Source organism: Notamacropus eugenii, chromosome 1, assembly GCF_028372415.1.
Source record: "Notamacropus eugenii isolate mMacEug1 chromosome 1, mMacEug1.pri_v2, whole genome shotgun sequence".
Lineage (NCBI taxonomy): Eukaryota > Metazoa > Chordata > Mammalia > Diprotodontia > Macropodidae > Notamacropus > Notamacropus eugenii.
This window is the reverse complement of record NC_092872.1, coordinates 430,185,950-430,206,109: the sequence shown is the minus strand read 5'-3', so window position 1 is coordinate 430,206,109 and position 20,160 is coordinate 430,185,950. Positions and strand designations below refer to the sequence as shown.

General features: G+C 40.3%; 1 protein-coding gene across 1 annotated transcript in view; it reads right to left on the bottom strand.

Moving 5' to 3' along the window:
- Positions 1 to 1,763: 1,763 nt before the first annotated feature.
- SUN5 (Sad1 and UNC84 domain containing 5) overlaps positions 1,764 to 20,160 on the bottom strand; it is a 57,750-nt gene continuing 39,353 nt past the window's right edge. Inside the window, exons 11-13 of the mRNA XM_072631578.1 lie at positions 15,511 to 15,678; positions 5,764 to 5,850; positions 1,764 to 1,945 (exon numbers count right to left, since the gene is read on the bottom strand). Coding sequence (XP_072487679.1) covers positions 1,817 to 1,945; positions 5,764 to 5,850; positions 15,511 to 15,678 — 384 coding nt within the window. The 3' untranslated portion in view covers positions 1,764 to 1,816. The remainder of the gene's footprint in view (positions 1,946 to 5,763; positions 5,851 to 15,510; positions 15,679 to 20,160) is intronic.

The window sequence follows — 20,160 nt, the reverse complement described above, 5'->3', positions numbered from 1 at the left end:
AGGAAAGGAGATTGGGTTTCTGAAAGGTCTTCTCACCTCCATTCTCATCCGTCTTCCAAGTTCCCAAACCTTTTGCATGAGGTGTTTCCTTATGCATAGATCTGGCGATTTTGGTCCTCCACTCAAAAGCCTTCAATGATTCCTCTGTTGCCCATGAGCAAAAGTTTTTCCTTTGTTCTTTCGTTGTTATAACCCAGTGCTCCTGACATCAAGGTCAGATTCCCATGTTGACTAGGTAGCTCCATAACCAGAAAAATTTCATCCTTAATCATAAACTGAGTCTTGAACTCAAACATTGACTGAACCCTGACCCTGGATTAATGTTTTGATCCTGAGCTCCAAACTCTGGCCCTAACCCCTAGTGGCTTATAAATGCATGTCAGAAATCTGAAGGGAAAATTAGGTGAGAGAACATAAATAATTCAATGCAATCTGCCTCCATTTGTAAAAAAAAAAAAAAAAAAGCCCAAAACAAAAATCCTCAAAACTCATCAATAGATGGTGACTCAGGAACATTCTTCAGGTAAAGAAAAATAATGCATTTTGCATCTGGATGAATGGCAGTCCAGAATCTGTAGATGCTTATGTCCCACAGGAAGATTTGTTTTAATTCTGAAAACACTGAGAGGGCTGGAGCCAGCAAGGGGATTATTGTCTGTAGTTGAATGTCCACAGGTGAGACTGGTGTATTTAACTGGTACCCTTAATACCCTGGTACACTCTTAATACTCTGTTTGGCAGCCCTTGCCCTGAGAAGCTGGGTGGTAGCCAAGGTCAACATTCTTTTAGCCCTCTACTTCAGAAAAGCTAACCTTTAACTCTGGGACTGGAGGGGCCTTGACCCTGACCCCCCTACCAAGGCACTTGGAAGCTGCTGAGAGGGACTGGGTTATGGTTAGTCTGTGAGCTGGGGACCCTGAGCTAGTCTCTAATGTTGCTTGGGAAAGGGTAGCCCAGGGCCCTACAATTACTATTGAGCATTCCAAACTCTAGTTCATCATAAATCATTATCTAACTCTAGTTCATCATCAATCATTGTCTGACATAGTGGGTTGTATATGTATGTGTGTGTATAAAATGTTTGCCTTCATTTCTATACAATGTTGACTATGTGAGATTACGTTCTTCTCTGGCTACTGGTCTTGTTCCTATACTTAATTCTTTACTCTTTGGGAATCCTGAAGAACTTTCATGTCCATAATAATAGCTTACATTTCTATAGGTCCTTCATGTTTATAAAGCCTTTCCTTATCATAACTCTGTGAGGAAAGTGGTACAAGTATTCTTGTCACAATTTTAAAGGTGAAGCAACTGTGGGCCAGTGAGTTTAAGTAACATTGCACAACTAGAAAATGATCCTATCACAGAGCCTTCCATGCTTTAAAGGGGGTGGGTGGGGGAATCAGACCTGGGATTTCACTTGTAAAGGGAAATTCTGGTAAGGAAACTTTATCTAATGAAAATTCACAGTAGTTCTTTAATTTTCTAGTCTTAGAGAGTTGCCTGAAGGATTGAGAGTGACTCCCCTAAGATCAGTCATCCAATATGTGTCAGAGGTAGGTCTTTCTGAGTCTCTGTTTCTCACCCTATGCTGATATGAGTCTATTGTGGTAACATGATCCATAGTATTGATCAGGATATCCTCTTTCCCTACTACTGATTGGGACACAATCTTCCCCTTTTTTCCATTGGGATGGGGCCCATGGAGCAGCTTCTTCTCCTCTCCTCCCCCCTTGACACAGGAAAAAAATTGGAGATGGATATAGTGGGGAAAGAAACTTTAATTTCTCTGTGAAGATAAGTACTAGCCTCATGGCTAGCACTCAGACAGTGGGTGACTCACTGTGCCATGAGCTCGAACTCGGTATAGGCAGGTGAAGTGGGGGTTTCCCCAATTAGTCAATATCTTCAGTTTGATGCAGTTGAAGGGTTTGGTGAGTGTGTTCTGGAAGCAGATACACATGAGAGTAAATGAAGCTTGCTCTTTCCTTTCTATCCTCCTCTTGCCAGCCCACACAGGGACCACTTTCTGTCTCTCCCTTCCTTGCTTCCTCTGAGCTGACCCATGTTCAGTGAATCCCAGAATTAGAAGGGATTCAGCCTCAAAGACTGTGAGAACTGGAAAAACTCTTGAAAATCATATAGTTGTAACACCCAAGGATTCAGAATTAGAAGGAGGCAGGGCAGATCACCTAATCCAGCCTCTTTATTTAAAATAGTAAGGAAACTGAAGCCCAGAGAGATCAAGGAAGTTGCATAAGGTCACACAGCTAATTTGTGGAAGAAATGAAATTCAAATCTAGGTCTTCTCCTAGTGCCTCTAACATTCTTTCCAATACCCACCTTCATTTTATAGTTGAGGAAACTAAGACCTAGAGATGAGGGAATTTTTTCAAGGATATTCTGCTAATATAAATGTCTGAGATGGGATTCAAACTCAAGTCTTCTTGAGTTGGAAGGCAGGACCCAGGCCTTCTGGATGACAGAACTTTCATGAAAACACAGTCTACTCTCCCTCCTAGCCCTTTGTGTGTCTAGGGGTAAGGTAAGGAGGGTATAGATAATTATAATCTACTTATCTCCAGTCTCATCTCACATGATAATGATTATTTCTGCCCCCCAAATGTTTAGTAGGAGGGCTGCTTAAGAGGCCAAGGAGCAGGTTAACCTTTGATAATATGACTGTGCATTCTGGCTCTATTTTTCCTGCTATCCCTGGAGGGCTTGAGGTTCTCTGAGGTGGCTCAGAGATATATAAGCAGTTATAGAATTAGAGATTTGGAGCTGGAAAGGATCTTATTGTTCCTCTGGTCCAATCCTCCCACTCTGTTGATGAGAAAACTGAGGCTCATGGAGATAAATGACTTGTCCAAGATCACACAGATAGCAAGTCACAAAGCTGTAAGACAGAGTCTGTTGACTCAATTTATTATGCACTAGCTCTGTGTTTGTGTAGCTAGTTTCATAAGTGGTTAGCATTTATGTAGTCCTTCAAGACTTGTACAGTGCTATGTAAAACCTGGTTTCATTCTTAGAACAAACCTGTGCCTTAGGTGTTATCATTATCCACATTTTATGGCTGAGGAAGCTGAGGCTGAGGAAAAGTAATATGCCTAGGGTCATAAACATCTGGAGTAGGATCCAAACTTCCTAACTCTAAGTCCTGTGCTCTATCCACTGTACTGCCCAGCTGGCCCGTGAAAAAAAGCCAGCACTTTTCCTTTTCCACTGTCTGGCCTCCAAGTTCCTCTTCCAGTGAGCTGCTTAGATTTTTTGCAGACCCTGGGGACTCCTTGAACCCAAGCTGCATGTAAGTCAGAGGAGCCAGGGGTGCAGAGTAGTTACAAAACCAGCCCTTGCCTAGTTTCTGTATTTTCTCCATTCTTCCATCAAGTTCCCCTGAGCCTGAGATATTCTTACTTTCCTATGGTATACACCCCATGCAGTGTGAGGTTAAGAACACTGGCCCAGGAAGCAGGATATTCTGGGTTCCCAGAATAGATCTAACATTCTGTGATTCTCTTTCCCTGCTTCATGCTAAGTCTGTTCTGAGGCCAGTGCTGACTGTATGGAATAGTGGAAACTCTTGATATTGGGTGGCCTGGGTTCTAATCCCCCTCTGACACTTGTTCCTAACTCATTTGATGCTTCCAGACTCAGTTTTCATTTTGTAACATGGAGAGAGTAATGCTTGCCTCCCTGCCTCATGGGGCACTGCCAGGAAATAGCTCTTCAATGCTTATAGACAGCTAGGAATCTATCTTGTTCTTCATTCACAGTCTGTACCTTTCTGAATCCTCCCTCTGACTACTGCTGCAGCCCTCTGGCAGCATTCCATCCTCTCTATGCTGGGTGGATTGTAGGCTGTCCTCTAGACAGAGAGGATCAGGGTCATGGCTACTTCTGACAGGCTCTAGGGGAAATTGAAGAGACATTTCTCTTCATATCTGATGCCTCCTCATTTATACATATCACACAGACACAGGACCTTCTCTATGCCAGTAATATACCTGGATAGGAGCATGTGTAGAGCACAGACTAGTGTGTCAGAGTTATTTTGGATCCTGGGCCAGGGTCTTGATAAGAATTTCTGTGCTGCCTTGAGGGTGACGAAACTGAGATTTTCATTGTCACTTATTTGTGTGACTGTGAGCATGTTGCTTTTCTTTTCTGAGCCTCAGTTTCCTGATCTGTCAAATCAGAGATTAGACTAGATGACCATACTGACTTCTGGCCCAGATGTGTACAACAAGCTCAGCCCTTGGGGCCCTGGGAATGGCCAGGGAGTGTTTGAGAAGATGGAGCTCTGAGAGGAGACTGACCCCAAACTAGCCCTGTTCTTAACTTGGGTCTGCCCTGCCCCCTCAATCCCATCCCATTATTTGAGCCTAGTGACAGCCATGATTCCCAGTGTTTTATCTCTTCCTGGGCTGGGAACAAGAGGAAAAGAGCCCTTGGATGTGAATCAGTAGATCTGCATCCAAATCCTGGTTCTACTACTTATGCTGTGTGGCCTTGGACAAATGCCTTTGCTTCTCTGAGACCCAATTTCTTATTTCTTTTATAGATGATTTGTATTTGTCCCTACCCTTCAGAGGTTTTTAAATTTGGTGACTTTAAGATCTTACTGGACCAGATGTTAGGGCAGACTGCTGGTACTCTGGGACCAGGTTGGGAAGCAGGTCACTTTGTGCCTTTAGATATTGCTTCTGCTCTCTGGAGTAACAGTTAGCTGGACCAAAAGTAGGCAGAAAAAGGCAAGGGAACGTAGGGATAAGGCCATTGGATGGAACCTCAGGGTTGTTGTAGCTATATCTCTGTAGAGGATGGGAGCAACCTTAGAAAAGTTTGTGCTTACTCAATTTGGTATGAAAATCTATCTTACACTACAGAAAAGTAGAGGGGAAGAGGTTTAATGGGGGGTGGGTGATAGAAGGGAGGGCAAATGGGAGGAGGGGATCATTAGAAGTAGACACTTTTGAGAATGGACAGGGTCAAAAGAGAGAATAGAATAAATGGGGAGCAGGATAGGATGGAGGGAAATATAGTCTTTCACATAATGGCTGTTATGGAAGTGTTTTGCATGACTACACATGGATAATCTGTATCAAATTGCTTGCCTTCTCAGTGGGGATGGATGGGGAGAGAGGAAGGGAGAAAAGTTGGAACTCAAAGTTTTAAAAATGAATGATAAAAATTGTTTTTACATTCAACTGGGAAATAAGACACACAGGCAATGAGGTATAGAAATCTATCTTGCCCAAAAGAAAATAGAGGGGAAGGGGTATGACAGAAGGGAGAACAGACTGGGGGAATGGGTAACCAAAATGCATGATCTCTTGGGGTGAGTGGAGGGAAGAGATGGAAAGAGAATTTGGAACTCAAAAAGTTGTGGAAGTGAATGTTGAAAACTCAAATAAACTAATTGAAAAAGAAAAGGAAAGAAAAGTTTGTACTTTGAGGTATGCATGGATCCTGGATTCTTGGATCTGGATAATTTAAAATCTGGTCACCTTATCCTTTCTCCCAGTTAATGGGGGACTGAGCTCTGCATCTAAGAGTTTCAGCCTATATATATGTTTAACTTCAGAAGAGCTTGGTAAAGATGCCCAAGAGTTGGTCTCCTTGGCTTCTAGTTAATTCATTATTTCAAGAAATACTTGTAATTTAGTATCAATACAAACTACCTAAATTTTGCCTGGGTTCCACCTCCCTGCACCCAATACTCTCAGACCTTCCCCACCCCAATGACCTTCCTTGTACCTGGAGTGGAAACATCTGAATGAAGTTTTCGGGCTGGAACAAAAAAGCCCCCAGGAACATCTCTTCTTTGCTTTTATCATTGATTCCCTTTGGAGGCAAGGAGGACAGGGTGAGGAGCCAGCTGGCAGAGAGATAGGGATATGGGCTTGGATGTTTGCAGTCTCAGGGGAACTGGAGCTGCCAGGAGCAGATACCTTAGATATACCCAGCACTGACATGATACATGTTGACTCCTGCTCTGTTTCATAGAATTTCAGAACTGGAAGGGTCCGCAGAAACCAGCTATTCCAACCCCCTGACTGATGGAATCCTCCTCTCTATAGAATTCCCAAACAAGTGGTAACATAACCTCCACTTGAAGAGCTCCTGTGATGGGGAACTCACTACCTCTCAATCCAACACATTCCACTTTTTCCATAGTACAAGTTGTTAGTTTAACCAAAATGGTCCTCTGTAACTTCTATCCATTGCCTCTGATTCTGTCCTCTGGGACAATGTGGAACATGTCCAATGCTTTTCCACAGGGCAACCCTTCAAGTATCTGAAGACAACTATCATGGTCCTCCCTGGCACCCCCCCTCACCCACCCCAGCCCCTTGCCTAAGTCTTCTCCAGATCAAAAATTCATTGTTCTTTCAGTAGAACTTTGTATGTATAGTCTTCAGTCCTCTTAGGATCCTGGTCATCTTTCTTTGGACATGTTTTGGTTTGTCAATGATCTTCCTACAGTGTGGTAATGATATCTTATTGAAAATTGTTATTAATTATATCTCATTAAAGAGGAGGGCAGCAGGACTGTCCCATCCCTCCCTCTGGACTCCATGCTTCTATTGATTCAGTCTAGCATTGTGTTAATACTAATGCAAATTAGCGATTTTGTCTGCTTGACATAGTCCTCCTTCATACTGAATTTATAATCGGCTAAAATGTCCCTTTTAAGATCCCAGCATCAAAGGTGGAGGATATCCCTGATTTTTAAAAAATGTACTTCCTCATATCTGCATAGTGCTTTAGTGTCTGCCAAATGTTTTCTCATCCATCTCAAGTGATCATCATAGCACCCTGTAAGAGAAGTGTGGTTATTTATCTGCATTTTGCAGATGAGGAAACAGAATCTGAGAGGAAAACATTTCCTCCAATGTCAGGCAGCAAGGAAATGTCCTCAGGTATTGAACTCAGTTCTGTGGTTCACAGTTCATTGCTCTTTGCACCTTCCACGCTACTGTGAGTAATGCCATGGGGCTTTGTTTGTTCTACTGAGGGAGGAATTGCTATTGACATGGGAAGAATGATATTGTTTAGCCAGAAGAGGAAGCCAAGGTGTGATCAGATGACTGTTCAAGAACACAAAAATACTTTGGAGACCCAGTATGTGGAAAGAGGACTAGGCTGATGTCATTTCTACCCCCAGCACTGCCACAGGCCTTGTTGTATCATCTGGGATAAATCACTTCATCTTTCTTGGGTTTGTTTCCCTTTCTCTAAAATAACGGACTTGCAGTAGACTCTAAGGTCCTCTTTGTCTCTGATGTTCTGTGTTCCAAATGGTTAAAAGTGTATTGTTTTACACATGATAATCAGCACCATCTGCAAAAACCCTGGGAAACAGAAATTGAACTTTTTTCTCTCTTAGAGAGTGGAGTGTTTGATATCTTTTATCAGCATCACTGGATTGATAACCTTTAACAGAATCACAGGTCAAGAGCAGCCTTCTAGAAAGAGAGCTTATCAAAAATTTGAATTTCTGAGATTCTACACTGGGATATCAGATCAGACAACTTTCACTGTTTCTGGTCTGTTTCATCCCTTGAGTTTATGACTTCTCACTTATATTTATTTTTTCTCTTTCTTAGTGGGAAGGGAATGTGGAAAAGAAAGGAAAGTTTCATTTCCACAAAGTCAAAACTTCCTGAGGGGAAAGTTAATATGTGACCTAGCAGAGTCAGGTGAAGAAGGTCAGAAACTTGTATGCAGTCTTGACAAGCTGTCAACTGTACTTTCAATGACATACAGTGAGCATGTCGAAAGATCGTGACCTGAAAGAGAATAGACAAATCTGTCCTCTGATAGGAGGAGCTATCCTGTATGAACTTTATAAAATGTCCTCACTTCCATATCTCACTCTCTCTCTCTCCCCGTTTCTGAAAGGGGGTGGAGTTCACCTTGGCCAAGGTGCTCAATTCCTCTGAACTCTGTTTTAATAAATTTTCATTTATACCTTTTGTGTGTGAAGTGTGTCACTAATAATTTGGCGCCCAATGTGCAGCTCAACTAGCTGACTTGAAGGAGTGAGGTAAAACACAGGGAGAGCACCCCTGTGAAAACATTTTTTTTTACAGTTTCTATGAGTTAAATCTACTCCAGTTCCAGGATGTGACATTGAATCACGGGCAGGGAGTTTAGAGAAATTGGGAAGCAAAATTTGCTGGCTGACCAGGTAAGCCATTATACTGGGCAAAGATCAGGTCACCCTGAGAACTTACACTTCTGGTTGGTCTTTTACTGACAGAGTGAAGTTCAGCATGGCAATCTCTATATTGATGATATTCCTGTCCATGAGTTTCCTGGTTGGCTCTAAGCTAACATGTGAACTTGGACAGAGCCTTGGGAATTCGAGAAATGAGGGGAAGGAATTCTAAGCTTAATCTCCAAGAAAACATACTTCTGGAGAGCCCACTGGGGACCTTACATATTGGGAGGATGCTCCCAGGACCAAGGGAAAGGATAAAGAAAAGATGATAAAATATTGTTGTCAGGGGTGGACCAAAGGACCTATCCTGACACCTTCAATATTTTGGCCAAAATTTGGATCAGATGAGGATTGGGTCAGCCAGTAAACAATAAAAAAGATGCGTAAGAAGAAGAAAAGGGTTATTCTGGTTGCTGGGGCCCAGAGACTTTAGTCTCAACAGCAACTGGCATTTTCTTAAGCCAAACAAAAAGGAAGGAAGAGTCCTCCCACCCCAACCCTCCCTCCCCCCCCCCCCGACCTCTGCCGCCCTGAATTTTTAGAAAGGATGAGAGAAAGTTTTAGGAAATACTCCAGATTAGATACACAAAATCCCCTTGCAGAAGCAATGTTTAAGGCATAGTTTGTGACCAGTTGCTGGCCAGATATAAACAAGAAACTCCAAAAATTAAAACAATGGAGTCCTAAACCTTTAGACAAGCTACTGAGAGAAGCTCAGAAAGTATGTGCCAGAAGGGAAGATGAGAAAGAAAAGCAGAAGGGCAGGATCATGGTTCAGACTGTTAAGGAACTGGTAAAATCAGAAGGGACTAAGCGGGAACTAAGATTGGGACAGTCACACCAATGAAAGAGGATAGGAAAGGCTAAGAAGAATGGAGAGAAAGAGTGGCCAGGACAAAATATATGCTTTACATATGGGAAGTCAGGATATTTTAGGAGAGACCGCCCTGAAAGGAAAAAAGAGGAGTGCATGGCGCCCCTCATGAGGTGCCACTTGAGGAGATGGGGATTAGAGAGGAATTTAATCCTTAAAATTGGCTAGAAATCACAAGTTTTTGACCCTTCTAAATTCAAATTCTAAACTGATGTGCACTTCTTAAATGTCTTCTCTGTGTGTGTTTGTGAAGTGTTTCATAATGGTGTTAATAGAGAGTTGAAAACCTTAAAAAAAATCTTTCTGCATTCTAAACTGACCAAGTTTTTGAATGTGAAAAGAAAGATAAAGGAAAAGAAAACCTTTTTCCTTCAGATAACTCTTTGCAGAGTATTCAATTTAAAAAAAATGTGACTCTCTCGATATGTGAATTGTTAAGCTTTTAACTTCTAAGGTTTCTTTCTTTCTTTTTTATTTTTGAAGGAGCAGGAAAGGCTGGAAGAGATTGGTCAGTATTTGGTTCATTTGAAACATAAAGGGAGAAAGATTTGGGTGGGACCACAGAGTGTCCATGTGCTCAGACCTTGTGCATAGGGGAGGTTGTTCCCTTCCCCTCCCCCAAATAGTGAGCCTTGAAGTGGGGAGGGGAGATGGAAGACAGCATTTCAGCTCTTTAAGGAAATAGAATAAAAAGGGAAAAAAGCTATTCAGAGCTGAGAATGGCTGTCACGTATTCCTTCAAGGGATTAATTATGTGAAGTTATGAATAAAGTTTTCTTTTAAGTAGCAAGAGCATTTGACTTAAGGAAGAAGGAGGGCTAAAACATTTATCATTAGTGATTATAAATCCAAATTTGTTTTGAAGGAATAAAGAGTGGCATTTGAGAGTGCCCTTTCTATCAGGATTAAGCAGAGATATTGCTATTTTGCATTTATGATTGTAAAGTACTTGACACAAGGATGGACATATGTTAGATGTAACATTAATATAATGTAAATGTTACACAATTTTTAAATTTGGATTTTGCTTTATACATATACATATATATAAACAGTATTTTAAAAGGATGTGATAGAAAGTTGATAATTTGAAACTTACATTTGATTATAAATAAGCGGTGAAAATACTGATGTCTGCTATATAATGGTAGATTTTCCATTTGAAATCTTAACTAAAATGATTTAATTTCTGAAGTATCTCATTCTTCCAGAGTGAGTATGATTAGGGAAGAATGAACAAGCTTGTGAAACATTAGTCTATAAGGTTAACCATTAATCTCTTTGTTTTTTAAAGACTGGAATGAGATTCTAGTGCAGACAGTTATGGCTAAGATTTGTAGGAAGGCTGGATAATTGGAGTAATGGGATTGAGAGATATGGAAAGATAAAAAAAGGTTTGACTGAAAATATGACAGGCAGATAAGAAGGTTTGATGGATGGGTCAGTTTCAGATGGTTTAAGTAAGTCGTGAGGGTGTAAGGAAGTATTTTAAGAAGACAGAAAAATCATGTGACTTGATTTGATAATTAGTGGCTCCATCAAATTTGAGATGACTCTATCTGAAAGGATACTAAGCCAATATTTCTTTGCTATTTAAGACTTTTTGGGACTAGAATTTACATTGTCCTTCTTTTTCTTTTATAGCAAATTTCCATAATCAAAAAGTTATATCAAATGATTATCATGTGATAGAGTGGGTCTACGTAGTGGTAAGCAGCAGAATTTCTGTGCAAAGTAATGTGGAAATGCATTCATCTGGATAGATAATGAATTGTTTCAAGTTTTAAATATATTGTATATTGTCAAAAAAGTAATTTATCTAAATGTTGTTATCTTAAGAATTGCATTGTGAAATTAATGATGAATTGGTTAAGAAGCTGTTAAGAATTCCGTGTAAGAGTTTTCTGTGTTGTAGAATTCCTGTTGAGAAGATGAGAATCCTTGAAGGTATACATATATATTTATATATGTGGGTGTGATTTTCAAGCCTGTTCTAAGGATGTGTTAAATATGTTAAAAAGTTTATTTCTGCTATTAAGAAGGATGTTTTAACTAAAATTGATTTTACTTAAATTAAGCATTTGCAGAAGTATGTTTGTGAAAGGAAACTTGGTAATTATGCACAGGCCTTGGTTTTAGATCTTTTCTTGTAATTTTTGTCAGTGAATTTCAAGAGGGTTTTGTGATAAATTGCAAACTGTTCTTAAGAGAGGAAAATATTGTATGAAGAAATGTTCTATAAAATCTTTTGTACAATTTTTGGAAGGCCTACCAAATTTATAATTGTAAGCTAATTTGTTATATAAAGGTTTTATGATGGTTGGAAGATAATGGACAAGATAAAGGAGAGCAGGAGTTTTATGGCTCCAGGAAGCTCTGTGATAAATTTAAAATAGCCTCATCATGATCTCCTCATTCACCTTCAAAGTCCAGTCATTATTACAAAAGGTCTTCTTAAGATCTAATCTGAACTCAGAGCTGCTCAGAGAAAAGATGTTAACCCTTTCTTATTGTTGAAGAAAAGGAGGGTTGCCAACCCCAACCTGGGCCCATAAGGCTAGAAAAGCCTGAAAGCATCATCCAAGTGGCTATGCTATCTCAGGCTAGCAAGCAGTGATGCCTCAGACTTGGGTAAACTAGTTTTGTTAAAGTTGTAGTCTATATATGGAGTTTCTAAATAAGGAACTTGTTTTGGTTATAAATAATTTCTAGATTGGTTTTTAAGACAAAGATCTAAGATGTAAGTCCTGGTAAAATTTTTGATTAGTGAAACCTGCCATCTGATGCAAAGCCTCTGGGACCATTACTAATTGTGTTCTACTCAGAGAGGAATGTGACTGTTACAGGCAGAAGATTACCTCAGGGGACAATCCTGTCCTCAGTCTGGGATAGGATCCTTCTGAGTCAGTTTCCCCATTGTGTTCCTCTGAAGAGGAATGTTTTCCCACTTGACTATTTCTGAGTCTAGCTATAAGGTGGAGATGATGTCTAATTAGGTCCTTGCTTTTTATCTTCATGACATGTTCCTATAATCAAAGCAGATAGTTTAAGACATAAGCACAATGCAAGTAGTGGAGTCTTGCTGCTTTCAATTACTTGGGTAAATGGGCACTTGAGTATAATCTTGGGAAAGATAAAACCCCTGAAATAGAACATTCTTTCTGAATGTTATGGGAATAATTAAAGGAAACTGAAGTATAAATGTGATGTTGAATCATTGTTCTATAGAACAAGACTGGGATTTAAAGTTAACTGAAATGATATGGAATTGAGGTTAGGGGTGCTTGGGACCCAAAAATAGTGGCACACTTGATGCTACACAAATGAATTCAACCCAAGCCTTCTTTCAGCTAAAGAAGGTAAAAACTTGTTAAGGTTTCTCAATACTGGGTGGATTTTTAGGGAATCTGAGCATTTGTAATGCTAAAACAAGATGTTTCTTATCTACAGAGGGACTTAGGAAGCAGTTTGGGGGTAGCCTCAGGTGGTCTGGGGGTTCCAGGGATGGTCTTGATGGGGTTGGCCAGTAGCTAGAGAATTGGATTGATAGGGCATAGTGACAGAGAAAAGTTTATGGGCTTCAGGAGAGTCACTTCAAGTCAGAAAATCCAAGAAACTTTCAAGGTGAGGTTTTCCAGGACCCTGTTAGACAAGACTTGCAATAAGGTCTTCACAAAGACCAATTGACCGATTGGGCAAATACAATTGACTGAATCAAATTACTGAGACTAAATCAGAGACATCTTCAGTTTGGAAAAAAAAATAAAATTTCAGTGTAATTTCTTAGAAGAAGGTAACTTCTGGTAATATTTTGCATTGGTGGAAAAGTTAAATATTTCTGTTTTGATTTAAATTAATTTCATGAACATAAATTGAAGTTAGTATTCAAACTTATCCTATATGTAACTCATTCTTTTAGACTGAGCATGGATAGAAAGGGATAGAGAAGTTTGGAAAGCAGATGTAAATCTATTAGAGCAATCACTTATGATGATTGTTATTCAATCAGGAACTAGAGCATGTATAGAAAGGCATGCAAGCTACTTAAGACTTGCTTCGAAAGATGTTCCTGAGCCAATGTGAAGTTAGAGTCATATCTGATACTGATTATCGGAGCTTGCTATATTAAGATTTTATGGGACTATTAAGTTACTGTTCTTTGAGTCCAGCTCCAGGTGTAGATAGTAAGAAAGGCTGTCTGAGCCACTGATCCATGATACCAGCGAGCCTGTGAGATGCTGGTATGAACTGCAAAAAGGTGATCTCATGGGAAGGTCTGGGGAATGACTGTTCAGCCTGAGCTGAGGTAAGATTCTCCTGACTCAATTTCACCACTGACATGTGCCAGAATTTAAACCTGGCGAAATGCCAGTTGACAATCTACTCCTACCTAGCATCGACATGAAGTTAGAGAGGTGTTGTTTCCATGAATGTCCCTAGTATTAGTAGAATTTCCTATAATCAAAAATTTTGTAAGCATAATACCAGATCTATTACATAATAGATTGTTGGTAGGGGAACATCTGAGGCTGTCTAAAATTGAGCTATTAGGCTTAGGATTTTAGAACAACAACAATATTAAGTTAGGGTCTTTTCATTCTTAGTAATAGCATAGGAACAGTTAGATTGAGCATACATTATTATTATTGTTATTTTTGTCTCGGTTAATGTTAAAAGAAGAATGGCTTGTGGTCTATCTTATAAATGCTTTAAAAGAAGCATCACGTAGTCAGAATTTGGATTGTTTTATGACGTGATATATACTGTGTTAAAAATAATTACTTACTGTATTTATATACGTACTGGAGCCTGCTATTAATTCCTTAGTGAAATCTCACCCTCCTGATAGAGGAAATAAATACTAAATTAAAGTAAAACATAAGAAGTGGGTTCTACTGTGAATTTCTTAAGCATGACTATTGGCCAAAGTTCCAATTTTGATATTGTAAGAATGTTAAGAGTATAGAGCTTAGAAATGGTAATCTAAAATTGTATTAAGGTCAGTTTTGTGGGAGACTGCACATGTGAATTTCTACAAGAAGATAAAAGGAAGAAGATGCTGAGATGCTATGTTGAAGATGGCTTGAACGAGCATCTAGACCAGAAAACTACATCAGATGATGTTCTTCCCCAGCCTGCTGTATGAGATGGAACTTCTAAAAGGACAATTCCATTGATTTGCTTTTTTCTTCTGAGTCTCTGTATCTGTACTTATGAAGAGGTACTGTTCCCTTGTAATTTGTCAGAGTCGGATAACTTTGCTCCCTTCTCATGTTCATATAAAAGAGAGATAAATGAAGAGAAGAATTCATAGGGGAAAGAAAGTGAGGAGGTATAGATTGTATTTAGGTGTGGAAACAGAAATTTTGAAAAAAAGGGGTGGAGTTTGTGAGAAACAAAAGAAAGTTTCATTTCCACAGTCAAAACTTCCAGTGGGGAAAGGTAATCTGTGATCTAGCAGAGTCAGGTGAAGAAGGTCAGAAACTTGTGCTCAGGCTTGACAAGCTTTTTGAGGGAAAGTTTATCAGAAAGGAGAAACTCTGACTATGCTTGTTAATGACGTACAGTGGGTGTGTCAAAAGACTGTGACCTGAAAGAGAACGGACCAATCTGTTGTCTGATGGGAGGATCTGTCCAGCATGAATGTTTTATAAAATGACCTCACTTCCCTATCTGTCTCCCTCTCTCCCTCCCTTTCTGAAGAAGGGTAGAGTTCACCTTGGCCAAGGTGTTCAATTCCTCTGAATTCTATTTTGATGAATTTTCCTTGACAGCTTTTTGCATGTCCAGCGTTCATTTAACAGAGAACAACAGTGTCCTGAGCCCCGATGCACACTGCCCAGTAGTCTGGTCTCCTACAGGTGGGTCAGCATAGAATAAATAGGCATATGTCCATATATTATAATTTGACAGCCTCTAGGAAGGTCCCCCACCTTCACTGCTTATTCTAATGGCAGAAATTTCATTCCTTTGTCCTAAACTTTGCATTCTCCCTGAAGTCCTCTTAAAAATCTAAATATTCCTGGAAATCACAAATTAAGTACCTAATACCTTAGTGTGAACAGTTTATCAGATACTTTCCTCTGTGACAAGAAGGACTGAATAACCAAAGAACAGCAGGGAAAGTAAGTACTTGAAAAAGGACAAGGTCCCAGAAACAGGAGGTGAGTAGTGCCAAAGAGAAATAGCTGTCTTCACTATTCTTCTAAGGTTCAGTCTATCCTGTCTGAGGTGTTCCATCCTACTAAGCTCTCACTGATTATTTGTATTAGCAATAGTAAAGATCTTCTGGGTACCAGGCAGGCAAGAGACCCAGCAGGACCTCCAGAGCTGGTATTTTTCATGACTTTTCCTCACGTCCAATCCTCCCTTCCCCTTGTTTGCCTGTAGACTGATCACTCACATATACGACAAAGTCCTTGGGGGCTGTATCCACAGTGCCTGACAGGGAAATAGTTTTTGGGATGTGCTGAATCGTAATATTGGTGAGGAAGATCTTCCTGGCCAGGCGGATGACGACTTGCCCACGGTCTCCACTGAAGGCCCAGCAGTTGCCAGGTGTCATGTTGGGCTGGAGAGAGAACAAGTACATGAAAACTTGGTCAGGTTCTCTCATCCTGGCTTCTCACTTGTGGGGACTGCCTGCCTTTTGGACCCTTTTGCTGGGTCTCTGGACACCCTTGCACATGTTGGCTAGGGGAGGAGCATAAAGCAGAATCTGGGAATGGCTGATTGTCTATCAGGGGTGGGGAACCAATGTCCTCGAGGCCACATGTGGTCCTCTAGGTCTTCAAGTGTGGGTCTTTGACTGAGTTCAAACTTCTCAGAATAAATTTGTTCACAAGTGGCCTCGAGGCTGCAGGTTCCCCACCCCTGGATCTCTATGATATTACCAACACTGAACCTATTAGAGTTATAAGACCTGAATGTTAGAGCATGGTGGGAGCAGAGTATACTCAGCCCTGTGCTAAAAGGGGAAAGTTTTAAGGGGGACAGTTTCATAGACTATTCTTCCAGAGCAAACTAGAGGTAGGCTGTGATCTGGGGTGGGCTCCTCCAACTTGAAATCTCTACTGCACCAACTTTGTACAATTTTTGAGCTCAAAAGGACATTAAAAACCATGTAGGGGCAGGCCATGAGTTCTTAATCCCATTTGTGTGTGTGTGTGTGTGTCTTTGTGTGTGTGTGTGTGTGTGTGTGTGTGTGTGTATGTGTTAGATGCTTTGTCAATCTAGTGAAGCCTCAGGTCCTAGTGACATCCCTAGTCTTCATTATATGTTGGGACCCCTAAAATGGGACTGGCCAGGAGCCCTGGGAGGCAAGGTGTAGTGAATAGTGGGCTTGGGGTCAGGAAGACCTTTGTTCAAATTTAGCCTCAGACATGTGCTGTATGACCCTGGGCAAGTCATTTAACCCCTTTTTCTTCAGTTTCCTCAAATATAAAATCAGGATAATAATATTAACCTTCTAGAGTTGTTGTGGGTATCAAATGAAGTAATGTTTTTTAAGTGCCTCATACATAGTAGATGCTTAATAAATATTAATTTTCTTCTTTCCTTTTCTGCTAGTGAGTGAGCCTAAGGGATCTGCAGTGATGTCAGCAGATAGGGCAGCTGACTGCTTCATTTGATAGACATTGAAACTGAGACTCAGACAGCCCATAATCTTCTCAGGTGGGATTCAGACTGAGATTTCTTGACTCCAACTAGATATCTATCTTATGTAAGGATGGTATGTGACTGCAGCAGCCTATGCCAATGGTCACTACAGCCTGGAGACATCTGAACTTTTCTCCAGAGGGCTAAGTGAGTGGTGGTTGCAGTGGAGAAAATGGCTTCACTATTGTCTGAGCCATACATGATGGGGAAGCTGTTCAAAATTACCCAGACAATTACTCAGATCCTTTGCAAGATGTGTACATGGGCCAGTGATTGATTGTAAGATCCCAGGTCAAAACTCCGGAGTTGACAGACATTAGAGGACATCTATTGTAGACACTTCATTTTGCAGATGAGAAAATTGGTTAATGTTTACCATTAACAAGATTAAATAGATTGTTCACAGTCACACAAGTATTAAGTGTCATTAATATGACTGGAACCCAAGTCCCCTGGCTCCAGAATTAGTGCTTTTTCCACAATATCATGTGCTCCACCTCCTCACCTCCCCCAAATCACAGGGCTTGGGGGCAAGGCAAAGCAGGAAAAAATTCCAGTTGAACCCAACCCAGAAGCCAGGCAGAGTCAGAAATCAGAGATACTCAGAAATGCCAATTTTTCTTTTAAAGAGTTTTAGAATTACTATTTTTATATTGCCCTCACTTCCCAATGACTCTTCTCCCCTAAGCCTTCCTCAATAGAATCCCCTCTTGGACCAAAGCAACGCACTTTAGTTAAACAATCAGCTTAGCTATGCCTGAAAGAGTTATGCCTCATTCCATACATGCTGTCCATTTGTTTTAAGGTGAACTGTTGAAAGTCAAAATTAGTGACTGATTCCCTAATTGAGTAAGTGTTGGTTAAAGGCTGGTTTTTCTTTTTAAAATAAAATTATTTAATTTAAGACAGTTTTTTGATTTAAATTTTTTTCTACTGCTGTCTCATTCCCTGTCCACAATTATCTGTCTTTTAACAAAGAAAACACGTTTTAGCAAAATTATATGTCAGTACACCTACATCTGGTAGTCCAAATGCAAAATTCTACACTCATGGCTCTCTACTGCTCTAAGATAAGAAGAAAGTGTGTTTCATCCTTGGTCCTCTGGGACCAAGATAAAAGGACATTTTTTCCTAATGAAATCATTCTCCCTTTTTTGTTGGCTGGAGAGCATCTCTTCTTCTTCAGTTCTGACTCTGTCTTTACCACCTGAACCAAGAAGAAGCAGGGCTGAGGCTGCAGAGGAGGGCAGAGGGCCCAGCACTAGAGAGATTCAGTACTTTAGAGGACCAGCGTGTTTGAGTCTCTGGAATAACAATCGCAATGACATCTCACATTCTCACAGTGCTTTGTAATTAATCAAATACTTTTTTTCATGATAATTATCTGGGGCAGGTAATAGCAATAATAAAAAAATATAAAAATATAATAACAATAACAATGAATAATAATTAACAATAACATTAGATCTTTAAATAGGGCTTTTCAGTTTATAAAGTGCTTTGAATATATTATCATCTGGACCTCAGAACAACTTGTTAAAGTGGCCACGTGTACTTTTACTTCTAATTTTATAGATGAAGCTCAGCGAGGTTGAGTGAAAGGCAGGATTTGAACCCTGATCTCCCTCCAGTTCTAGCATTCTATCTACCATGCCATCCTCTTTTGTGGAGGAGTAGAACTTAAGCTTTACTAGTTCAGGACACGTAGTAGGTACTCAGCTTATGTTTATTGATTGACTCATTGACAATGAGTGAGTATAGTTGAGGTAAGAATCACCTCATTCTTAGGCATCTACAATCTCAGCCTGCAAATATACATTATATATTGAGACCTTCCTAGAGATTGGTTGGCTTAGTGGGTCTAAAAATACTTCCTTACCAGCAGAGTATAAGGAACTGTAGGGACATTCTTCTTGGCTGGTGGATTATAACTGATAATTCAGGCAAGGAAACTTCACTAAGCAGAAGGAACTCAAGATATCCTCAGTACATATATTCTTCTCCTTCCATGGCCTAAGTAAATCTTTTTTTTTTTTTGGGGGGGGGGGTTAAATGAAAAAAAACCCCAAAACCAGAAAAACACCACACCATATATATCATTCAATCAGTACCAAGTGTAGAGATACCACTCTGCTGAACCCTGCATTGGGCACTTTCTAGAGGCATATAGCTGAATACAGTGGAATACAGAGAAAGCCAGAGGCCATCATAATGTAATAGAAAGGATGGTGGTTGTGGGGTAGGAGATGTGAATTTTAGTCCAGGCTTTGTCAATGACTCTCAATGTGACCCTGTGCAAGTCATTTCTCTCTGAACCTCAATTCTCTCCTCTATGAAATGAAAGGGACAATTGTCCATGGGCCTCTGCCGTTGTAGAAATTTATGCTTTTTGAGGAAATGCAGGTACTGCAAGTGGTGATACAAGAGGATAATGTGTGAAAATGATATCTAGATGGATTTAATGAAATGAGACACAAATTAATAGAGTTCTAGATTTGACCTGAAGACCAAAAGATAATTAATATAATAATATAATGGTGAATGGTTGGGGCAGGGTAGAGGTTCAGTAAGAGACAAATTCCTGGAGGTGACTTTTGCCCTCTCCCTTGTCCCTAGGAAACTGGACGGAACATTTGTCATAATCCTCTGGTGAAGGAAGTTAAGCTAAAAAACACCTAGTTTCTGTCTATTGCTCCCCTTTTTATAGAAAGCCATGTACCAGGTATTGGGAAGAAGCAGAATTACTTTCATTAACTTGGATGAACCTAACTATTCTCCTGGTTTTAGAAAAACAGACAAAAGAATAAATGCATTGGATCCACTGAGCAGGAAGGGAACTGTGGCCACTTTATTTTGGAGAGGGCAACAGTGTTTCAACCCCGACAAGCTAGGTGAACAGCTGGCACACTTAAGTAGAGAGAGACAATGCAACCATTGCTGGTGTATTGAGACAGGTTCCCGTATAATCCTGCAGACAATGGCATTCAGGTGAAAGGAGAGAGGGAAGGAGGCAGGTAGAACTCATGGAGCAGCAAGGCAGCGTCGTTTGGGATTCTGATATTGCCCACTTTGCTTGCCTTGGTATATTCTGCTGGGGTGTAAAATCTGGTCCAGGGAGGAGACGAGGAAGATACATTTTTGTCTGAGTTTCTGTATGTCTGCAGGTGTATTGCTGGACTGTTCTGAGGTCTGGCCATAGCATTACTAAGGAATTGATCTGAGATAGGAATTCTTAACACAGTCTCTCTCTCCTCTCTCTCTCTCTCTCTCTCTCTCTCTCTCTCTCTCTCTCTCTCTCTCTCTCTCTCTCTCTCTCTCTCTCTCTATCTTTTGGTCTCTGTTTCTCTCCATCTCTCTTGCTCTGTCTTTGTTTCTATCTGTCTCTCTGTCACTG